A 20,255-nucleotide genomic window follows, 5' to 3' on the forward strand; every position below is an offset into this window, starting at 1 on the left:
CCCAAACACCCGTGAATCCTCAATATTGCACTTTTGAAGACAACCTGGGACAATGCATCAAAACAAGAGCAAAGCAAATCTCCCTCTGAGGTTTCCTTGAAAAATGAGTACCATTGAGAGCTATGAACAACTATTAGCAGATTTTATGCACATTACTTATGGAAATGGAAACAAAACACCATAACTGTCATCATAATGATTTACACTGAAGGTTTCTAATGAAAACTCATCAATCAATTAGTATTGGCTCTAAATCAAGCATGTTCCAAAAATTGTAGTAAATAATATATTGTTCATACAAAAACCATCATAACAGACAGAGCTTGGTCAGTGCTAATAACAATAAGCGTCATTTTACCACAGCAATCTCCACTTATGTCTAAGTCTCAAGTTTTCAACTTCAGTATTCATAATAAAAGAGATAAATAGAATATGACTCTTATTTGTTTACTCAGACCTAACATCTACTGTATCTTAAATATAATTACTGTCACTGAAAATCAATTTCAAGTAAACAATATGGGCATCTTTACCTTTCTCTGCATTGATGTTTTGACTTTCTCCTTTGAGTATAGAAAGAAGGCTTTAGGTTATCATTAAAGGTGAATAACTAAGTGTTAGACCACAGACTGAGGCTATAATTGTAGAACAGCACTGATGGAGTTTCATGACCCCTGGACTGCAGAAAATCCATCGTCTCCCACTATGTAATCTCAGACCAACAGCTCAATCAATAAGAAAGTCTTTTGTCTAACAGGTGATGTGAATAGTGATGGGACTCTGGTACAAAATGAAAACTGTCATGAGGTGCCTCCTGCTGGTAATATACTATTCAAATATAATTCAGTACTGGGAAATAAAAATAGTTCACAGTAGCCAGCAAGCTACTCATTTTTATGGTTTCCTTATTATCTATGTGACATTTTAAAATGTAAATTTTTGCTGCAATATTGACAGGCAAACTACATTTTAACAAGCGGCAGTCTACTTGCATTTGATTGGCCCCATTACTCAGTTTCGAAATGGATTTCTGAGTTATTTTCATTACCTTCAAAGGATTACATGGTGCAGCTGCAAAACTCACATAACCGACTTTTTCATAGGCTATAATACTTTCTATATTATTGAATTTATTTATGAAACCAAGAGATTTGAAATATAAAAAGGCACATCTCTACATTTCTTACAGTGTTTCTAATTTTATTTGACTTTGCAAAGAGCTGTAGGTACTGTTTCATAGAATATGACATAAAATATACCCAGAAATTTAAAAGGAGGTAGATAATACATAGCATCTTTAGGGAGACTTTTTTTATTTGTACAGTTGTAGTTTAGTTAATCCACAGCAATATCAATGCTGTTTTTAGTGCTACAGGTCTCTCTAGCAACATTTCCTACAGAATTCATCAAATGATTGGCTACAAATATTCAAGACTGGCTACAAATCAAAATATTGTTTGCTGATGAGTTTGTCCACCTGATGTTTTTCAATCACTTTGTTTAATTGGTCATTGTATTTTAACTGCGATACAGAATACTGTCTCTCAAACACCTAACACAGCTGAAACACTTACAGACGGGCACCTTTAAAACCTGTTTGGCTGTGTTTTTGTTCGTTTTATCAATTAATTTATTTTCCGACTCAAAACTCTGATGTGCAGCCGTCATTGAAGAAATGCTTAAAGAGGTTTTACTTTCTTAAATTATAGGCAAGCGTCAGTCTAGGGCTTCTCTGAATTCTTTGAAGCCCCGGATGGTTTGTCACTGGATTAGCATGTAAATAGATGACAGGCTAGTAAAATGGGTGAAACTTTTCACTTTAAAGGATTCCTGTGTATAACAATGAGTAGAGATTTAAACAGAAATGGGAATTTTCTGCCGCTTCTATTCAGCAAAACTGAGCTAAAAGACGTGATTTCAGTTTGAAGGTTTTTTTATTTTGGAAGATGCACCTTACCAAGTGTCTCCTGGGATTTTCCCAGCACAGATACTCAGAGACACTCGCAATATCTGAATATGAATTGAGTAATTTTCCTCCGGAGTTTAAATCCCTCTACACAAATCATGACAGGATGTTTTAGTCTGATCTAGACCACCTTTGTTTTGAATACCTTCATGAAGGTTTTCTGGGGCATTTAATTATCAGTCACCCTGTGTTTGAACACTAAAAGAGGTTCTTGGAAAATAATTAACACAACCCAAATAACTATGTTAAATAAACCAATCAACAACATTTTTCCAAAGTAGCTACTCTAAAATGTGGATAGATAAATGCAATATTTACAGATCTATTCATAATTCAACAATTCTGTGTGAATTTTCTCTCTGCTGTCCATATGGAATACTTCAGCCTTGTCTACGATTTACATTTGTTTATTTATTCATTTGTTCTTCATTATTTATTTATTTTCAAGGGTGGAATTCAAAATCCAATGGGGATCAAGAAAATACCCCAAAAAGATGCAGATATGGATGAGCATTTAAAATAAGATCCACATTCTTTACCAGCCTAATTCGGTTTCATGTGTCAGTCTCTCTGCTGCAGTTTTTCCCTCCTGCCTTTCACACAGCAGTAGCCTTTCTAAGTACACTTACACATTGAGTTTTCAAGACACTTGGCAGCATCTTACCACACAACCCCTGTGAATTTAGTCTGTACTTTCTCCCCATGTCATCCAAAAAGTGTCCGTACCATCTGCTGCAGGACTCTGAAGTTGCTTTTCTGTGACTTGAGCTGCATGCAATGCTGGAGAAGCACTTTTGGGATTTATTGGTGCATATTAACCTGAATTTCATGTGAGCTACTAAAAACCATAACATTATAAATTCTTTATTTTCTTTGTACTATCTATTGCTCTGCTGCTTTATAGTTAGAGATGTAATAGTGAAGAGGAGTTATAAGAATTTCAAAAGATTTGGACCAGAATCCAATTTGAGATTTTTGTTGTGTTTTTCTTTACTTTTATATATCAAAAGCAACAATTCAGCTTTAAACAATATTCAGTAAAAGGCCCAGTGGAATCTAGAAACCATTAAAACTAGAAACGTTGTACAAACAGTGACAAATTCTGACATAGCAAATACTTTAATGTACTTTTCAAATAAATATGTAAATAGATACTTCAGTTGGAATTGTATTACAATTATTACATAAATAAGACTTTAGAAACTAAGGACAGCCCCTACAGTGGAGATGCTTGGTTAATATGTGCTGTGAGTAAGTGGATTTTAAAAACTTTAAGCCATTTAAAGTTTGGGTAATCTTTTTATGTTAATTAAAGACCCAAGTGAGTAAGAGGGATGATAACCTACATTCCCTCAACCTTTATTGAAACTTCAGAATCCCTCATAATTTTCTCATTAGTGTGTTCATTTATTAGATAAGAAGTCTTGAAAAGTATTACATTATTAACAAATCAGTACTAGAAAAACGGAACGAGTCCTTTTACGTAGAATGTTGTACATAGTGGGGGGTTTTAATACTTATATATCCTGAAATTATGATAATGGATAATCAGGTATACAGAACAATTTACAAAATATCCTGCAGATATTTCAAAGTCTTGACATAATCAAGTAAAATTCTTGTACAAAAACAATAAATTCTGAGGACAAGTGATGACAGAAGCGTGCCATAGTGGGTTGGCTGCCAGAGAGATTTTTTTGTGAAGTATAAAGTAAGATGAGATTTGATTTCAAAGTAATTCATGATTGCTTAGAGGAGAACTTGACCGTGTAACTTCACAAATTTCTTTAAATTGTCAATATATTCTCACTGTAACACAGGAGACCGTCGCTGTGGGATGAAAATAATGGTCATGGGGCTTTTAGCAGAATAGCTTCTCCTGTCCCCCTCCAGGAAGATGTCACAGCTGAACAGAATGCCAGGCCAGATGTAGCTTTTATGAAGAGAAAACAAAAAGGAAAACATAAAATAAATGGTTGAGCAGAGTGAGGAACGGTCAGTTTTGTCCTCCAACAGCCTAAAGCAACATAACTGCACTAGTCAGGATGACATAAGCCACAGAGGAGTGTTTTTTTAGCCTTGTCTTAACTATATGACTGCTGCTTCTCTGTGTTATGATCCTGACTTATTACTACTTTTGTTTTCCTTTATGTTTCTGTTTTATCATTTCTTTATTGTTTATTTGCTGTCTTGACATTTTAGAGTTAGAGGTTAGGCTTAGTTTTTTTTTCTGTGTTAATGTAACCTAAAAGATCTTTTACTTTTAGAAACTGTAGGAATGACAGTCTGAGAACCAAGTGCTCTCAGTGTTTTCTTCTCTCTAGGGTAATATTATTTAGCATGTGGTTTATAGTCATGTTTATAGTTTATAGTCGGTTTATAGTCAAATGAGAAACAATTCTCCAGCTTTCTTGAAATGCAATAAAATCCTCATTCTTAGCTTTCAAGTAGCTTATTTTTCCTGTTAGCATTTCTGAACAAAGCTAAACAAAACTGTTGTTCCCAATGAAAGGCTTTGTGAGATTTCGTCATAGATCATGGCACAGAAATACATGCATGGCGGAGATAATGTTTTCCTATTTACTTTTACAAAATTGCTGGAAATAGCTGGAAAAGGCATTAAATTTCCCTCCAGATAATGAAAATTACAATTATTATCTAGTACAGATGGTGTAGTCAGACTGGGGCAGTGCTGGCTGCCTGCACTGCTTTGAGTTGTGCATCAGGCAGCAAATTATTATTTAGTCTTTTGACTTTAATGCTAACATTAGCTTTGATATTAAATATTTTACTACTGAGGAACTTTAAAGTCAAATGAATTAAGAAATATTAGGATGTTTTCACAAGATATTAAATTTTCTCAGGGGGCAGAAAATGTTTTGCTGAAAGACGATGCAGAAAAAAAAGAGTCCAACACTTCTAAGAATGGTTGTAAGCAGCATCAGGGAGAAGCATTGTTGTGATGACATCCTGAAGGGGGAAAGACAGAAAGGGTAGAAGCTTCTTAAAAAGACTGAGGCTAATTTCAAGGCTTAAGGCTTCCTCTAGAGAATTTTTATGCTATATACTTACTTGATAGTGGTATAAAACGGTGCTATGTGCTTGGAAAATACATAGTGCCATCCTTTAAATGTGAGAGCTGTGCTTCATGATGGATCTCTTATTTAAAAACAATGTTTTTACCTGAATTCATACTGAATCTGTCCTATTTTTGACAGATATCATATAAAACAGTTTAAGATCAGAAATCCAGGCTACTTGCTTGATAAGTTTGACAAGGATTCAAAATAAAAAAAAGTAGTTTAAATGAAAACATCCACATTTGAAAAACCACTTTTGTAACACAAACATTCACATTTGCACACGTTCTCGGCTTATTTATTTTGTGCAAGGGAAACACTTTTCCCGCAGTCACGCACCATGTGCATATCAGAGGGAACAACTGTTTTTGCAACATACATGGTTAGTCCCTTTGATTGAGTATATATAGTGTGTGTGTATATATGACTCTTATTCATTGTTTTGTGATGTTTTTCAGGAAAATTGTGACAAAACTTTACATAGCTAAGGGAAAATAAAAAGAATAGGGTTTATTAAGTGTTGCACAGAAGTTTCTATTTTATGCCATTTAACCAAAGCTCACTTGGGATTCACTATAGAAGCAGAAAGAAAAACCTTGAGCATTAGCTTCATTCACAAATCCTTCACTGGAAGTTTCTAGGCAATTGGGCTCTGTATGTGCAGACATGGTTTGGCTACTTTTAAATAAAGTATTAGGCATAATTTTAGAGGAGTATCTCTCGTTTATCTGTTCATATTTTGTATCATCTAGGGTATAAGTGTCCAATTCTCAAAAGGCTTGTGCTGTTTGCGCCAAGCAGGCTGTTCTCCAGAAAGTTGTTCATAATTCATGAGTGTAAACAGCAAGTCTTAATAAAGCAACCTGCACTGCTAACTTTACATAGATGTCAGAGTATATACAGTAGTTAACCCTTTCTACCGATGCCTGAGATGTTGCACAGTATTTTGCAAATCTACAAATTGTTAAAACGTTGCATAAATGTTTTAGCACAAACCTTATAATTATAGTACATGCCAATAGATAGGTTGTGACCTCCAGAATAATTTAAAATAATCAAACTAACACTGAATAAGAACTTGTGCTGAGCACAGTTTTTGCTTTCAGGGAGAAGGAAAGACTCTATCCTGTGGAAAGAGGATGGAGTGAGTGCAATACTAAGCAATGATAGCCAAGAAAAAAAAGTGGTTTGACAACTTACAGATTAGCACAGCTCATATTCCTGGAAACTACATGCAATAATTGAAAAATCTGGCACGTGTCTATTTAAAGTTAACACCCTTTGAAGGAACCATTTCAGTATCATTTACAGTCAGCAGCTCTGCTTTACAGACATTCACATTGGAATATTGGAAAATATTTTATTTCATTCTTGTTGAATTTGTATTTGTTGTTTGTCAGAAAATGCTGAAAAAAAGCAAGAACTGCTTTTCAGCGATAAGAATGCAGATGTTCTCTATGTATCATGCTGCTTAGACAAATATGTTTAGCACACCATGCTGTTCCTTTCACAGAATGACTTAGATCGGTTTGATTAACACAATTTCCCATCTCACACTCTCCAGTGATTCGGTCAGTGATTTACAACATAGAGTTTATGACACACTGTCTCTTACTCTGTTGCTCAACAGATAAGATTGTTGCTTTGGGGCTTCAGATTGGTAACCGATCCTAGAGACGGCCCCTGGGGAAGGGACGGGTATTTTGGGATCATGTCTTGTAATTCAAACCTTGTTACCTTGTTACGCCTTTTAACAAAGGAGACAAATCCAGCATTTTGCATTCTCTGTGCTGACTGTTGTCTTTTTCTTTTCTCCTCTCTGGGTTAGGACTGCAAATAAACAGACTTTAAAAAGGACGTATTAGGGATTTGTGATCTGGTCTATTCTCACACTAATCTCTCACACAATTCTCACACTAATGCTAATGGTTATATGACATTAGATATGGGACAACTGCTCTAACAAAAAACTTGCAAAAAATGTTTTCCCAAAATACATTTGGGAAAAAAATTTTTTAAGGGGGTGGGAGAGAATGGCTTGAAGATGGAACAGAAGGTGTGGTGTCTCTCCATGTTTTATGTACATTTTTGAAAAAAAAAGTGCTTTTGCTCTTGTGATTGAGATTGACTCATTGCGGTGGAGTCAGAGAGACTCGGAGGACGGACCTGACTCCTAATGAAACAAAACAGACTCAAACATCCGCTGGAGGAGGGAAAGCGGTGGTTTCATTGAACACAGTGTGGCTGAAATATGCTTCCATCCCTAAATGACATGAAGCAAGTGTCTGTAATTGTGTTTACAAATCTTGTCGGCTATTTGACAGCATGGAAATTGAGAAAATTGTCACACTGAAGACTGCATATGGGCAAAGTGTCCTATAATTGTTTTGCTGCAGCATTGTTTTTCGCTCACTAGCACATAGGAAAACAGATTGCATGAGTCAAGATGCAAATTAGATGGTGGGTTTGATTGTTCAAATGCAACTGTTGGGAATGGTGATATAAGGCTGCTGTGCTTTGACGGCAGCCAGTGGAAATTATTACAGAGTCAAATTTGCTGTCTTGACAGCAATGCTTTATTATTGTAATGAATTTAGGGAACAAACACTGAAGGCAGTTCACGGATATCCATCAAGCAAAAGCTCTTAGGCAGACATGAAATGCGATTCAAAACAATAGAAGGACAATTTTTGCACCATTGCATTAAAGATACAAATTACCAACTTTTGATAAATGGAAAAATACTTCAAGATGAAAATGTTGCTTTAAAACTAGGCAAAAGATCGCATAAGCCTTTCAAGCAATTTGATCTCTTGAGCTTTTTTCAAATCCAATATTTTTGGACCTCTGGTATCTCAGTGTAATATTCATCAGCCAATAAACTATTTAGATTATTTAGCTTTTGAACTGAACGTCTCAAAAGTGTTCTTATGCAACGTTATGAAATCTGTTGCTGATTCCTACTAGTGGTAGTACCAATAAATCTGACTTTCATAGTTTTAAAATATGTCTTATCCAAAGTTTTCTGATTTATTAAGACGGCATCCATGTCACTCACTCCAGATTTTCCTTTTTACTTTCAGTTTTGGAAAAAATGTTTTATTAATGTTTGAGTCATTTTTGTTGTAGTCAATCTTGTGGCCCTAAAGCTACAGCCGTATAGCCATGTATAAACCATAACCTGAGAAAAAATAATGTATTGCATAAATAAACTTCTAGACAGCACTGCATTTTTCCATCGGAATCATTGATAGATCAAAAAATAAATTGCAAAGGAGAAATATACAATGACAGACTGCCTCCTCCCTCCAGTATTAGATCAGACTGTGCTGTTTCCCTTTTTATTTTCTGCCCTTATTTACTCGGACATCAGCACAATATCCTGTGTTGCATTAACATCAAGAAATGTGTTTGCTTCATTAGAAACAGATATAAATAAAATATCTGTAAAACATATACCGTACCCTTCCTTTATGAATACTGTATTTGGTTCTACCACTGGTTTATACCTAAAACCGCTCAGAAAACTGAAAAAAATACCCTTTTCTAATCGTTTAAGTTTTAGTTATTATGTTTGGTGATTAGGTTTTATTTATTTCAAGAAGGTATGAAAAATACAGTAACACTAATATTAGCAAAAAGTATTATTTTGTCATTGTTGGTAGATATTACTACTTTAATCCAACAAATACAAGTACACACATAAATACACATTGATCAGCTTGGTAGTCTGAAAACTAATCTCGCTTACTTGACCGGCTTTCATGACTATTTTTACTCTTGAAAGGCTTTCCAGTGTCTCATGAATAATCCCCAAATCAAACCAACAGTTTACCTCACATGTGATGTTTGCTTTTTGTCTCTGATGATGCTGATTTCCACTAAATGCTGTTTGTTACTTTGTTTTGGATGGTAATGAGAGGAAGGAATTTGCTGCATACAGAAAAGCCTCAGTGATGATATTAACAGTATTCATCCAAAACATAGGAGGTCGCGTTGGGGAAGTGTTGAGCACACACAAGTGATTTCCGAGTACCCTTTACCATCTCTACAAGTAAAATCATCCTTGATGAACCCGGATAGATCTGTTCAAAGGGGTTAGCACTTCTTCATAGCTTTTTGTGAACTGTTTTAAGTGACCATTTAGAGTCTTTATAAACTAATCAATAGCTTTGTGATCCTCCTAATTAATTATCTGACTTGGCTCCCTCCAAGTTTTAATATTTATATTTTGAAGAAGGTTTTTTAATGTTTATTAGAAAGTGATTAAATGCATTTGACTGGGTTCCTAAAGTGTGTAACAATGTAATAAAAAGCAAAAGAATGTAATTATTTTAAGTGGGTTTCGTAAAGAGATAACCAACCAAACTGTTGTCTGATTGCATATTAATTGAAAGTGCTTGGAGCATTTATCACACTAGGAATGCATAATAATATGCATGTTAATATACATAATATGCAAAAAAAAAAAACTTCTTAAAATCTTATTGGAAGAAATGTTAGTTGAAGACACCACAGGTGTGTAAAGTTATAGAGATTTCTTCCCTGTTTTTCCTGAACGTCCCAGAGAGATTTATTATGTAAAGAGTTAGTGGTATTGGCTTTTCCTCGTCTGCTCTGGGATTATTTACATTCTCAAGCACAAAGCGTCCCTCTTCACAGGCAGGGCCATGGCGGGTGTCTGAGGTGATGAAGGGCAGCTGCTTGCCAACCAGTGCGTACTTTAAGCAGTCCAGGCATGCTTCCACTATTGACACTGATTGGCATACTGATTTATAGGACATCCCTAAACTGCATTTACATCAAAGCAGGAATCAGGTTTTGAGTCTGATGTTAGTTCCTATATATATATATATATATATATATATATATATATATATAATTTTTTTTTTCTACAAACAACAGTAAATCAAAAAACTTTCTTGCATAAACTTAAGCCATATTAGTGATTTTCAGTTTTTGTTAGTGTTAATTAAAAACGTCCTGAAGTTCCCTACACTGACTTTTCTTTATATGATCTTTTTATACCAGGTGTGGCAGTGTGGTGGCAGTGTGGAGGTCCTGCCCTGTGCTCGTATAGCCCACATTGAACGTGCTCATAAGCCGTACACAGAGGATCTGACGTCTCACGTTCGGCGAAACGCCCTCAGGGTAGCCGAGGTCTGGATGGATGAGTTCAAAAGTCATGTCTACATGGCTTGGAATGTCCCCATTGAGGTGAGTGATTGTGTTAATCTGGTTTTCATTTTTCATGTTATTGATATTTCAACATGTGAGCTGTGGTCCCTACAGATTGGAGGAGTGCCTCAGGAACATGGAGCCTTCTGCAAGGAAATATTTTTCACTGTTTTCATCCCCATTCTTTATGACTAAAAGTCATATTTGAATTGTAAAGCGAGAAAAATTGCAAACTAAAAAGATTGTAAATTACTAAAATGATGTCCATCTTTGCATCAGAACTGTGGATGTTTGTGTTGTCTATTAAATGCTAAGAAAGAAGAGATATTGAACAGAAAATAGTAGCTGCAGCTCAATCTGGGTGAATTTTCCCAGCTAATATTGGATGCGAGTAGCAATAAAATGATTTTACTCTAATGCGACATCTTGTTGGTTGGGGATGTGGGATTCAACCTGGAGCAGTCAATATTTATTACTGGGGGAGTAAATAGTCATTCTCTAAATCCACAAATAATTGTGAACTACTTCAAATTTTATTGGAATTTAAAATTTAACGAAATGAGATTACCAATTAATGAAAATATTTAGGCTCAGTATTATTTAAAAACTTTTATATATGGCCTTGCAACATTGCATTGTACAACATTCAGATAAGTGCAACCTCACTAGGTTGTGTAACATAAACGTTGTAGTCAATGTATAGCATGTAGTCAAAGTGGAAAACAATGTTTAAAAACTAAGCACAACCCATGTTCTCATCCCCCCAATCCAACATACTTTATATACTGTATATATATATATATATGTGTGTGGGGGTGTGTGTGTGTGTGTGCATGATTAAGTAAGATTCTCTTTGCCACTGTAGGATTTATCTCTTTAAAAACTGCAGGCTACCTTATTTCCTGTATTATTATGAGATGTTCCTGGTGCAGAAAACACACAAAGTAATTCACTCTACAATGATATGAAGCTTAAGATTAAAGATAGCCTTTAATATCATTCCAAAACCCAACAGACAGAACTATCATTTCTCCAAGGTAATAAATGCAAAGCAGGGGTAATGTGGCAGAATACCAGTAAAGACAAAACATGGATTACATGAGTTTATTTTATTAAACCACCAAATTCAGCTAGAAATGTTATCTTCTGTGAAAACCAGAAGCAACAACCCTGAATGTGTTAGATTTTGCATTCATCACATGTCCTTTGTGAGCCATCTGTTACGACGTTTCATAGTTTTTATGGGCAGCATAATTATCCAGTGCATGCATGCATTTTTTTCAAATGTGAAATCTAAACTGGCTAAAAAGTTTGAAAAGTCAAATACTTCAACAAATTGTGCGGATAGGCTATAGTGTGAGCTGTAAGGTCATAAAACAAATCGCCATTGAATGGTATTTTCACAACTGTTTAGTTTGTAAACTATTGATATTTTTTGGATTTTATGTTTCTGAAACCTTAAACAATTAGTCTTGGTTTTAAAAAATAGACCTGCATGTATGAGTACACTGAGTAAAATACCAAAAACAACTCAATTAAACTGGAGCAATAAGTTACAAACTCTTTTCTGCTGCTACATCCTTTGAGGGTCACAGTTTGAGAGCTATCAGTTCTCTTCCAATTTCAGATGTTTTGTTAAAAAAGGGCCCCTGACACCTCTTAAAGACCCCCTTGTCATTTCCAGAGTGCTCTGAATTAGATTCGTGCTACAGAATAACTGGATTCTTAATATGCAGTGAAATGTTCTAAACATAGGCAATAAAGACATGATGGAGGCTGATAATAAAACATAGACAGATCAACAAGGGAAGGAAACTGGATTAAAGCTGTGACTTGGTTGAAAACTAATTCATATTATTCCAAAAACTAAAGTTAATTTAATAAAACCAACATATTCCTAATTTAATCATATAAAGTTCTTTAATTTAGTGAATATCTAAAATTGTATATGGCAATAGCAATCCATATTTAAAAACAAATGCTTGCTATCTCAGCATTAGTTGTGCTCGACATCTTGATATTTATTTATTTATTGTGTTTTTACAATATATAGGTGGTGTCTTTTTTTTTATTTTAAGCTGGATTTAGTCATATCAAAAATTCTCCCAATGTTTTCAATTTCGCATGCCCTCAAGGGGAAGTTAAATGTTTGCTGGTTGAGTCCTTTTTCCTCTTCCTAATTTGTTTGATTATGTAAATCTATTTTATAAATAGACGAATTGAACATCTGCAGGCAATTCATTCAGTCAATAACGAGGCATTTAACAGAGGCTCCCCTCAAGAAGCATAAAATTTAGCCCTGGCTTCGGTCCCATGAACTAACTACACACAAAAATCGTCTGTGTTAATTGAGAGCACAAATATCCGCAGTGTTCATCTCAAGTTTGCACCCATCTGAGGTCACATTTGAACAGCTCAGAGCATCAGAAAGCTTTGTCAGCAACATTTACACCCACTTCAGTTTGACTCAAAACAGAACAACAATTGATTGCAGAATGAAAAATGGATCCTTTAATGAAAAGGAGAAGGAATAAAAACTACAGCTAAATCCACTTTCAACTTAAAGTACATGGAAATTATATGCTAAGCCTAATTAAAACATATTCGTTCCAATTAAAGAGCCTCAAAAGAGTCCTCAATTGTTATTTTCAGTCAGGAGTATGTAATTTCTGGAGGATGAGCAAAATCCAAAGTTAATTTGACATAGCGCCTACTTGTCAGACAAAAATTTCAAAGGACATTGGAGCATCTCCATTACGGTCTGTCCCTCACTATGGCTGTTAATATGAACAGGATCATGGTCGGACACTGAGTGTGCAGGAGCCATCGTCAATACTCCAATATTGTTTGCAATGACACTTAGCAACAGAGAACCTCAAGGTTGCTGTTTTTGATGGACTCAAATAAAACCAGATTTTTTTTAATGAAGATAAAATAAAAGCATACTGAAACCCATAAGATTAGTTGATTATTGTGCTATACACACACATCTATATACTCTAGCATTTTATTTTTATTTTCTTAGACAGGCAACCTTTTGGATTTAATTAATGCTGTCAAAAGATGTACATTTATATCCACGTTCGTGGAAAAATGCATGTCACACTGTAACTAATATGCAGTTACGGTGTTTTACACCGGCAAGGGCAAAACTGTAACTCCCGACAAAACTCTGACCAGAGCTGCACAGTTTCTTACGTCTTTATTGCATGCAAATTCTTCTGAGAGATGTGAAATCAGATGTGAATGCAGGATTGCGAAATCAAGTTCATTCTGATCCAAAGGTTGACACATATGATCCTGGCATTGTCCACAATTAAACTCATAATTACTGTCCTCCATACTGTACATGTTCACTGATCTCCAGCCTTCCATAAATCATTAAACAAAAATCACACGCACACGGAAAAAATTTAGCTCAAACAAGAGTGGCAACTCTTGAATGTGTGGCACATTCAGAACTGTCCATTTTCTCTTTGTTTTTGTCTGTGAGGAGGAAAGTATGAGCTAACAGGAAAGAAATAGTGGAAAGTAAGATGTAATTTTGCCTCTAAACTATATGAAGGATCTATATTCACCCAAAGCAAATGTTCTCACTTACTTTCATGATGTTATGATAAGACTGGGCCAAGGGTGGGGGGTTGTTTTACTCAGCAGTTGGTTAATAAATTGTTTCATGTCAGTAAAAGAAAAAAAACTTAAATTAAGGGCTTTCGGTTTTAAGAAGCACAAACGTAGTTAGTAGAAAATACCTGTTAGCAATATGTTACATGATTTGCCTCTTGGCAAACCTTCTGAACTTTTTTGTTTTGTCTGTACATGCATATCCATGTCTTTGTGTATGAATGTTCTCTTTTAATGCAGGACTCAGGGATTGATATTGGAAACATCTCAGAGAGAAAAGCATTGAGGAAGAGACTGCAGTGCAAAACTTTCCGCTGGTACCTGGTCAACATCTACCCCGAGATGAGGATGTACAGCGACACCATCGCATATGGAGTTGTAAGCTTTCCTTGCCTTCACCGCTTTAATCCAGTGTCTAAAATAAACCAGAACATGCCTATAGCTGTGCCCAAGCAAATCCTTTAAATCCACCATGCTACTTTGATAATGCATAAATTTACTGCACATCTAACATTGCTTTACTTGCTTGTTTTCATTAGATATTTTTTGTTCTTTGCATTGATGAAAAGATAAATTAACCAAATCTAGCTTTATATGTGAAATACATTCCCTTGAAGAGCTTTTCAGCCACGCTTGACAGAAATACTGACAGCCAGCAGGACAAGCTGGCTGCGCTTCTATTTACCCATTTCTAGTTGTTCTCAAATAGCTTTATTTCCACAGTCCTCCCACCTTGCATCAATACGATGCATCCTAACACAGACTGGCACACAAACTGCACTGTAAAAGCAGAGGTTTTTTCTGTCCTATGGATATTTTTGTATATTTTATAAACTGACATGCAGTGGACTTACACGGAGGAAGAATAAACTGGCGTCTTTAGAATAATTTGTTCAGTTGAGTTTACTTCATTATTCTACATTTGTCACAGGCATTTGATGGTCTGTAGTCGGTCAGGATGGCTTGAGGATTTGTTACATGCCGCTGAATGTTGACCTCATTTAATGCAAGAGAGAACAGGTCTTTTTTTTATTATAATCCATGATGACATTTTGTTATTTAAAATTTCCGTAGAACTAAAGTGAAATAATTCTGTTATGCTAACCTGTCTTGTGATTTTAATTTGATGTGATTTTTTTTTTCTTCTTTGTATCGAGCATTTTTTTTTCTCCTGGATATTTTACAGCTTTAAATGAAGCATTATAAACATAAAGTGAAATAGAAGTACCAGTTTAAGGAAACATTCTCCTCTAAAATGTTACCTTATTCTAGGTTATTATAACCATGCAAGCAGTTTTGTACTTTGAGGTAAATTGTTAGTTTGGTTAATGTGGATAAATAGATATTATAAAATTATTAAAAAGTATTTTACATTTATATCTTCAAAAAGTGTATAATGAAATAATTCCATGAGAATAAGAGCGATTCATTATTATTATATATTATATATATTATAATTATGCTGCACGACTTTCTTTCCAAAATATTAGTAAGACTCCTTAAGTCTTCTTTGTGTTTTTATTTGTCCTTGCATGGCATTTGTAGTTTCATAACAAAGCAGCTTGGTACATACTAATACATAACTTGGTTTGCCATGGTATGTATTAATTTAACATGTTAAAATCAACATGTTTAAAAGAGATTAACGCAAACATATTTTTTTCCATTCAAAAGTCTCGAGCTGAAACCTTTTTATTCCAACATCCAGAAATAACTGTGATGGATGACTGAGCTGCTTCTCTCAGTGAGCTGCACTGGGGGTTAATTTTGCTTCAAGAAACAACCTGGAACTTGGATTTATTAAAAGAAATTACATGAAACTAGATGAATGATATAGGGTTCCTGAAACACTAGAGGCTGAGTAGGCACTATTGTATTTTGCACCAATTCAATGTTTGGATAACTTAAATAACAAAATAAAAACAACAAATATTTTTATTGTTGAGCTCAATAATATAGCAGCACCAAGGGTTTGTGAACTGAAAATTGTATTTTGTCAATATACAGTTTTCCATATAACTGATTGCTTAATTACAAACCATGCAATAAACTCAATTAAAATTTTTAATCAAGTCCCCCTACAAGTAATATGGTTTCACTTTCTCCAAACCCTTAATGTTAGCTATAGATTATAAAATGATAAACAAACCCATTTATTTTCTGTTGCAGTTTTGAGAATTTAATCTTTTATTGCTAAACCAATCAACCACCACAAATGACAACTCATTTACCTTCTTTTGCTCCCGAAAGAGCTCAAGCAATTAATGCTTGAGATTTATTTATGCCATTAATAAATCTTTAGATCCCTATGCATAGTGTGGCATCTTTGTGGATTATCCCTCTTCTGCAAATACACGAGTTCCCAGGAAGTTTAGAGGTCGCGTGAATCCCAGAACAGAAATTGTATAGAGCAACCATAGCAGTTACTTTAACCTTCTTTGGTCATAATGTTTTGTTCGGTTTTATTAACCTGACATGTAATCGTGCATCTCCAGGCTTCGGTTACCCCGACTCTCCATCCTTGTCCCAGGAGGGTGAATGTATGAGTTGTCACTTTAACTCAATCATGTTTTTGTTTTTTGCATTGATGATGTCAGAGCAGTTAAGTTAAATCTGAAGGATTGTTTTAAACCACTGTTATCACCAGGCATCATTCAAACCTTTCATTGAAATACAACATTCATTACAGGAACCCAAATGGGTTTTAAATGTGGCTATGCATTCACAGGTGTCAATCAGTTCTGTTTGTTTGCTGTTTTTTCCCCTGCATTCAAAATGTCGGGTCTTGTGGTGTTTACCTAACAGTGAAGTTACCTGTGGGTTTGCTGATTATCAGATAGAAGTATTTATCTCCAATGCAAGCTGGGAGCTGAAATCATTCCCAGATGTGTTTTTATTATCACCCGTGTTTGCCTATTTTTCTCTCCTCTAAAACCACTATCCCTGGAGCTTCCCACTGTGCACTTTGTACCTTGCAATCAGGGAGACCTTTGTCATGACGAGCATGAATAATTTTCCTTTGGGCCTGGAAAGACTTGAGTCATGTTCACGAAGCGTATCTCATCTGATTTGCATTTTTATAACGCAAAATTGACTTTAAGCAGATTCTGAATATGTTTCTCATTTTAGATGTTCTTACCCACTCCAGCTTCTTCTGTACTTTTGAATTTTGATTAAATTTTTATATTATATGAATCAGAGCAAAGATGGGAGGAATGAACAGCTTTTTTTGCCTCTGTAGTTGCAAAATTTCTACATTCTTGGAAACATTTTAATTACTAAAATAAACTGCTGAAAACTTAATGATCCCTCCAATTCAGATGAGGAATAATGCTCTGCAGGAATTAGGAGAATTTATGGATGAAGCAACCTCTTCATGTGTTGCATTGATAATTTACAAAGTAAATCCCACCCAGGATCTGAAGTAACATGTTACAAACTCATATTTTTTTCATTTCTCCCAGTCCCCATGGTATAATAAATTTCCTTGGTCGACACTTCTTGCTCTTTTTATGTTTTTCATTTCAGTGATTTGTTGATAGACTTATGGATGACAACGTAATAAATAGTTATATTGTGACTTTTCAGACTTATTTAACAAAACAGATGGACTGGGGGCTGTTTGTTTTAGAATCATCTAAAACACATCTGCTTTTCAACAAATGATTATGAGGATAATCTCTTATTTAGAATTTTAAGGCCAAATTATTCTGTATGCTGGTTTTACCAGATTCTGGGGTCAGTAAGGGTTGATTTTTTTTGTTTGTTTTTTTTTTAACTTCTATAATCTTAATATGTCTTATACTAAAGTAACAAGTGTTTTACTGCCTGAAAAGAGTATTTTCTTAGTTATTTAATTTCATTTTTGTACTGCGTCCCATTAGACAGCTTTATTTGTTGCCAGACTGATGTTTCAGGTGACAAATAAGCAGTTTGCTGGAGAGGGGTGGATTTATGAAGTTTGTGGTAAACACCTATTTATCCTTTTCACCCAGTATGTAGAGAAAAAAATTAGTGCGTCAGAAGTGGATGTGTTACTTGTTACAATATTTGTTACAAATATCTGGTCAAACAGTGTCACAGTTTTATACCTCTGTAAAACAATGCTTTTTTTATGTATGTTTCTTTTTTGTCAGCTGAGAAACTCTCTGAAGAACGATCTGTGTCTGGACCAGGGACCCGACAACGACAACGTCCCCATCCTATATCTGTGTCATGGGATGACACCACAGGTTAGAGCCCTCTCTTTATATTCTTTTCTTTCTCTCTGTTCTTCTGTGGTACATCTTTAGTTTTTTCATCTTTCTCCATCAGTAGACAATCAAGAAAAAGCCCTCCTTTGCTTTTCAGTAACTTTTAACCAAATATCATAATCAACTTCTCAGGAATTTCTGGATAGAAATAGCATTTTTTTTCCAAGAAAAGTTACTATAAACATTATTGTGTTGTTTTCAGTTTTCTGTCAGAATATGTGATTTTAGTAGTGCATTATAAGAGAGTAAAAACATTTAGACTAAATTTCAGCCCCATTGTTTTGGAGATCATAACAGCTTGTTTATAAGAGGCGGGTTTTTTCTCAGTTCTCATTACTCAATGTCCTAAACTCTCTGAACCGCTTGTTCAGGATATATTTCAGCTAAATAACCAGGAGTTTAAGTGTTAGCAAAGCATGATAATCATTTATTTTCTCCTGCCTCTTCCAGCTCATATTGATTGTTGCATCCCATTACATCTGAACAGATTGCTTTCAGACATTGTTAAACTTTCCTAGAGACAGAGATCTCCCATTATCTCTGCTCAGTCGGAGGAATCTGCAGGACACATTTTCAGACTTATTACACCTGTGTTGATGACATCACAGCGGTGCAGATTTAAAACCTGATTCAAACTTACAGCCTTGTTTGGTGATTACAAAATGTTTTCTTTGTTTTGTTCAAAAAATTAACACACCAGAAACAAAAGAGAGATATCTTTGGAGTTTTTTTTCACCACATTGCTGCTGCTACACATGATTCCTAACTTAAATAAAAACAGATTAACACTGTTTGCCAGCGGATGTCATATCACAAAGACATATCTTTGCCAGTAAATTTTTCATCCTCCCTCTGTTGTATTCTGAGTTTCTGTGGAGCTTCACAGTTTATCTATGTAGTCAAAATGTATCTGGTTATTCCTGGAAATGAAGGATTTACATCATGCTGATCATAGCAGGACATGTTACATTAATTTAGAAATTTATAACAGCATTTGTGAACCTTCTTCTATAAAGCTAACCGCTATATCTATCCTATGATCTGGACTTTTAAGAGTTTAACAGCTTCAGTTGCTAACAGTGTGAACAGTATCACAATCTGCATTTATAAATTAAGTTCGAAACTATTATTTTAACAGACACTTTATTAGCTCCTCTGATTAGGGTTCAGCATGGTAGGCAACATCTGAACAAACAAAAGACGATTAGAGAGACCCCTTGTTATATAACCATGACCCCTTGCCAGATTTATATTGGTTCTTGGTTCTTTGAACATGTTTTCTGCTCCAAGTGGCTCATGCATCTACAGTTAGTTCCCACCAGTGGAGACTTTTGCTGTGGATCATGTAGGGAGTTGCCAAAGGCAAAACAATGCAAGTTGTACCAAGAACAAGTTTTCTTTTGCTTTCTCTTTTTGGCATCTGCTATCAATGGGAGTTCCCACTGAGAATAGGGAGATTTGGCTTCATGCTTTGACTGGGACTTGCTGCATTTTCTCCCACCTCAGAATCAGAAAGGACCTCCTGTCATCGGCCGGGGATTCGACTGTTTCCAAGAAAACACAATATTTTTTTGCAGTATGTCATAAATGTGTTACTATAAGTAGCTTTTTCTTGAGCAAGCTTTGAGAACACCTCAGATATTGTGTTTAAGTAGTGGTTGCAAACAAAGGAGATAATTATGCTGAAAGAAACACCACACATGGAAGGAAGAGTATTGCCAAGCTTGCAGATTGTCAGCAGACGTATGACAAAAAAACATGGTCTTAAAGCCAAAAACAATAGACAACAACGTCATATACGGCCCGGCACCCGGAGCTACTCCAAAAATGAGCAGCAGAAGACAAAAGCCACAAGAAAGACAGCTTGCTCATTGCTGCCTCTTAAAAAGTCTGGTGTGAAGGAGGCTCTTTTGGCAAAGAATGATAAATAAGATTAGAGTGAAAGAAAATCTACATATTTTTTGCTGCCAAAGAAAAGAGGCAAATACTTCTCTAAATTGTTTTAGGTATATTATGAATGACACATTTACTATAATATACATCTTATTTTCCTTATTCACTACATATCATGCTTAATTTACTAACCAGTCGGTATGTTCATGTTTCCATTGCTTTCATCAGTCTTTTTTTAAAAATCGAAAGACATATTTAGGA

General features: G+C 35.1%; 1 protein-coding gene across 1 annotated transcript in view; it reads left to right on the plus strand.

Annotated features, from left to right (window-relative positions):
* Positions 1-20,255, plus strand: part of galnt18b (UDP-N-acetyl-alpha-D-galactosamine:polypeptide N-acetylgalactosaminyltransferase 18b) — an 89,661-nt gene that overhangs the window by 62,997 nt on the left and 6,409 nt on the right. Inside the window, exons 7-9 of the mRNA XM_032561444.1 lie at positions 10,078-10,263; positions 14,089-14,226; positions 17,985-18,080. Coding sequence (XP_032417335.1) covers positions 10,078-10,263; positions 14,089-14,226; positions 17,985-18,080 — 420 coding nt within the window. The remainder of the gene's footprint in view (positions 1-10,077; positions 10,264-14,088; positions 14,227-17,984; positions 18,081-20,255) is intronic.

This window comes from Xiphophorus hellerii, chromosome 4 (assembly GCF_003331165.1).
Source record: "Xiphophorus hellerii strain 12219 chromosome 4, Xiphophorus_hellerii-4.1, whole genome shotgun sequence".
Lineage (NCBI taxonomy): Eukaryota > Metazoa > Chordata > Actinopteri > Cyprinodontiformes > Poeciliidae > Xiphophorus > Xiphophorus hellerii.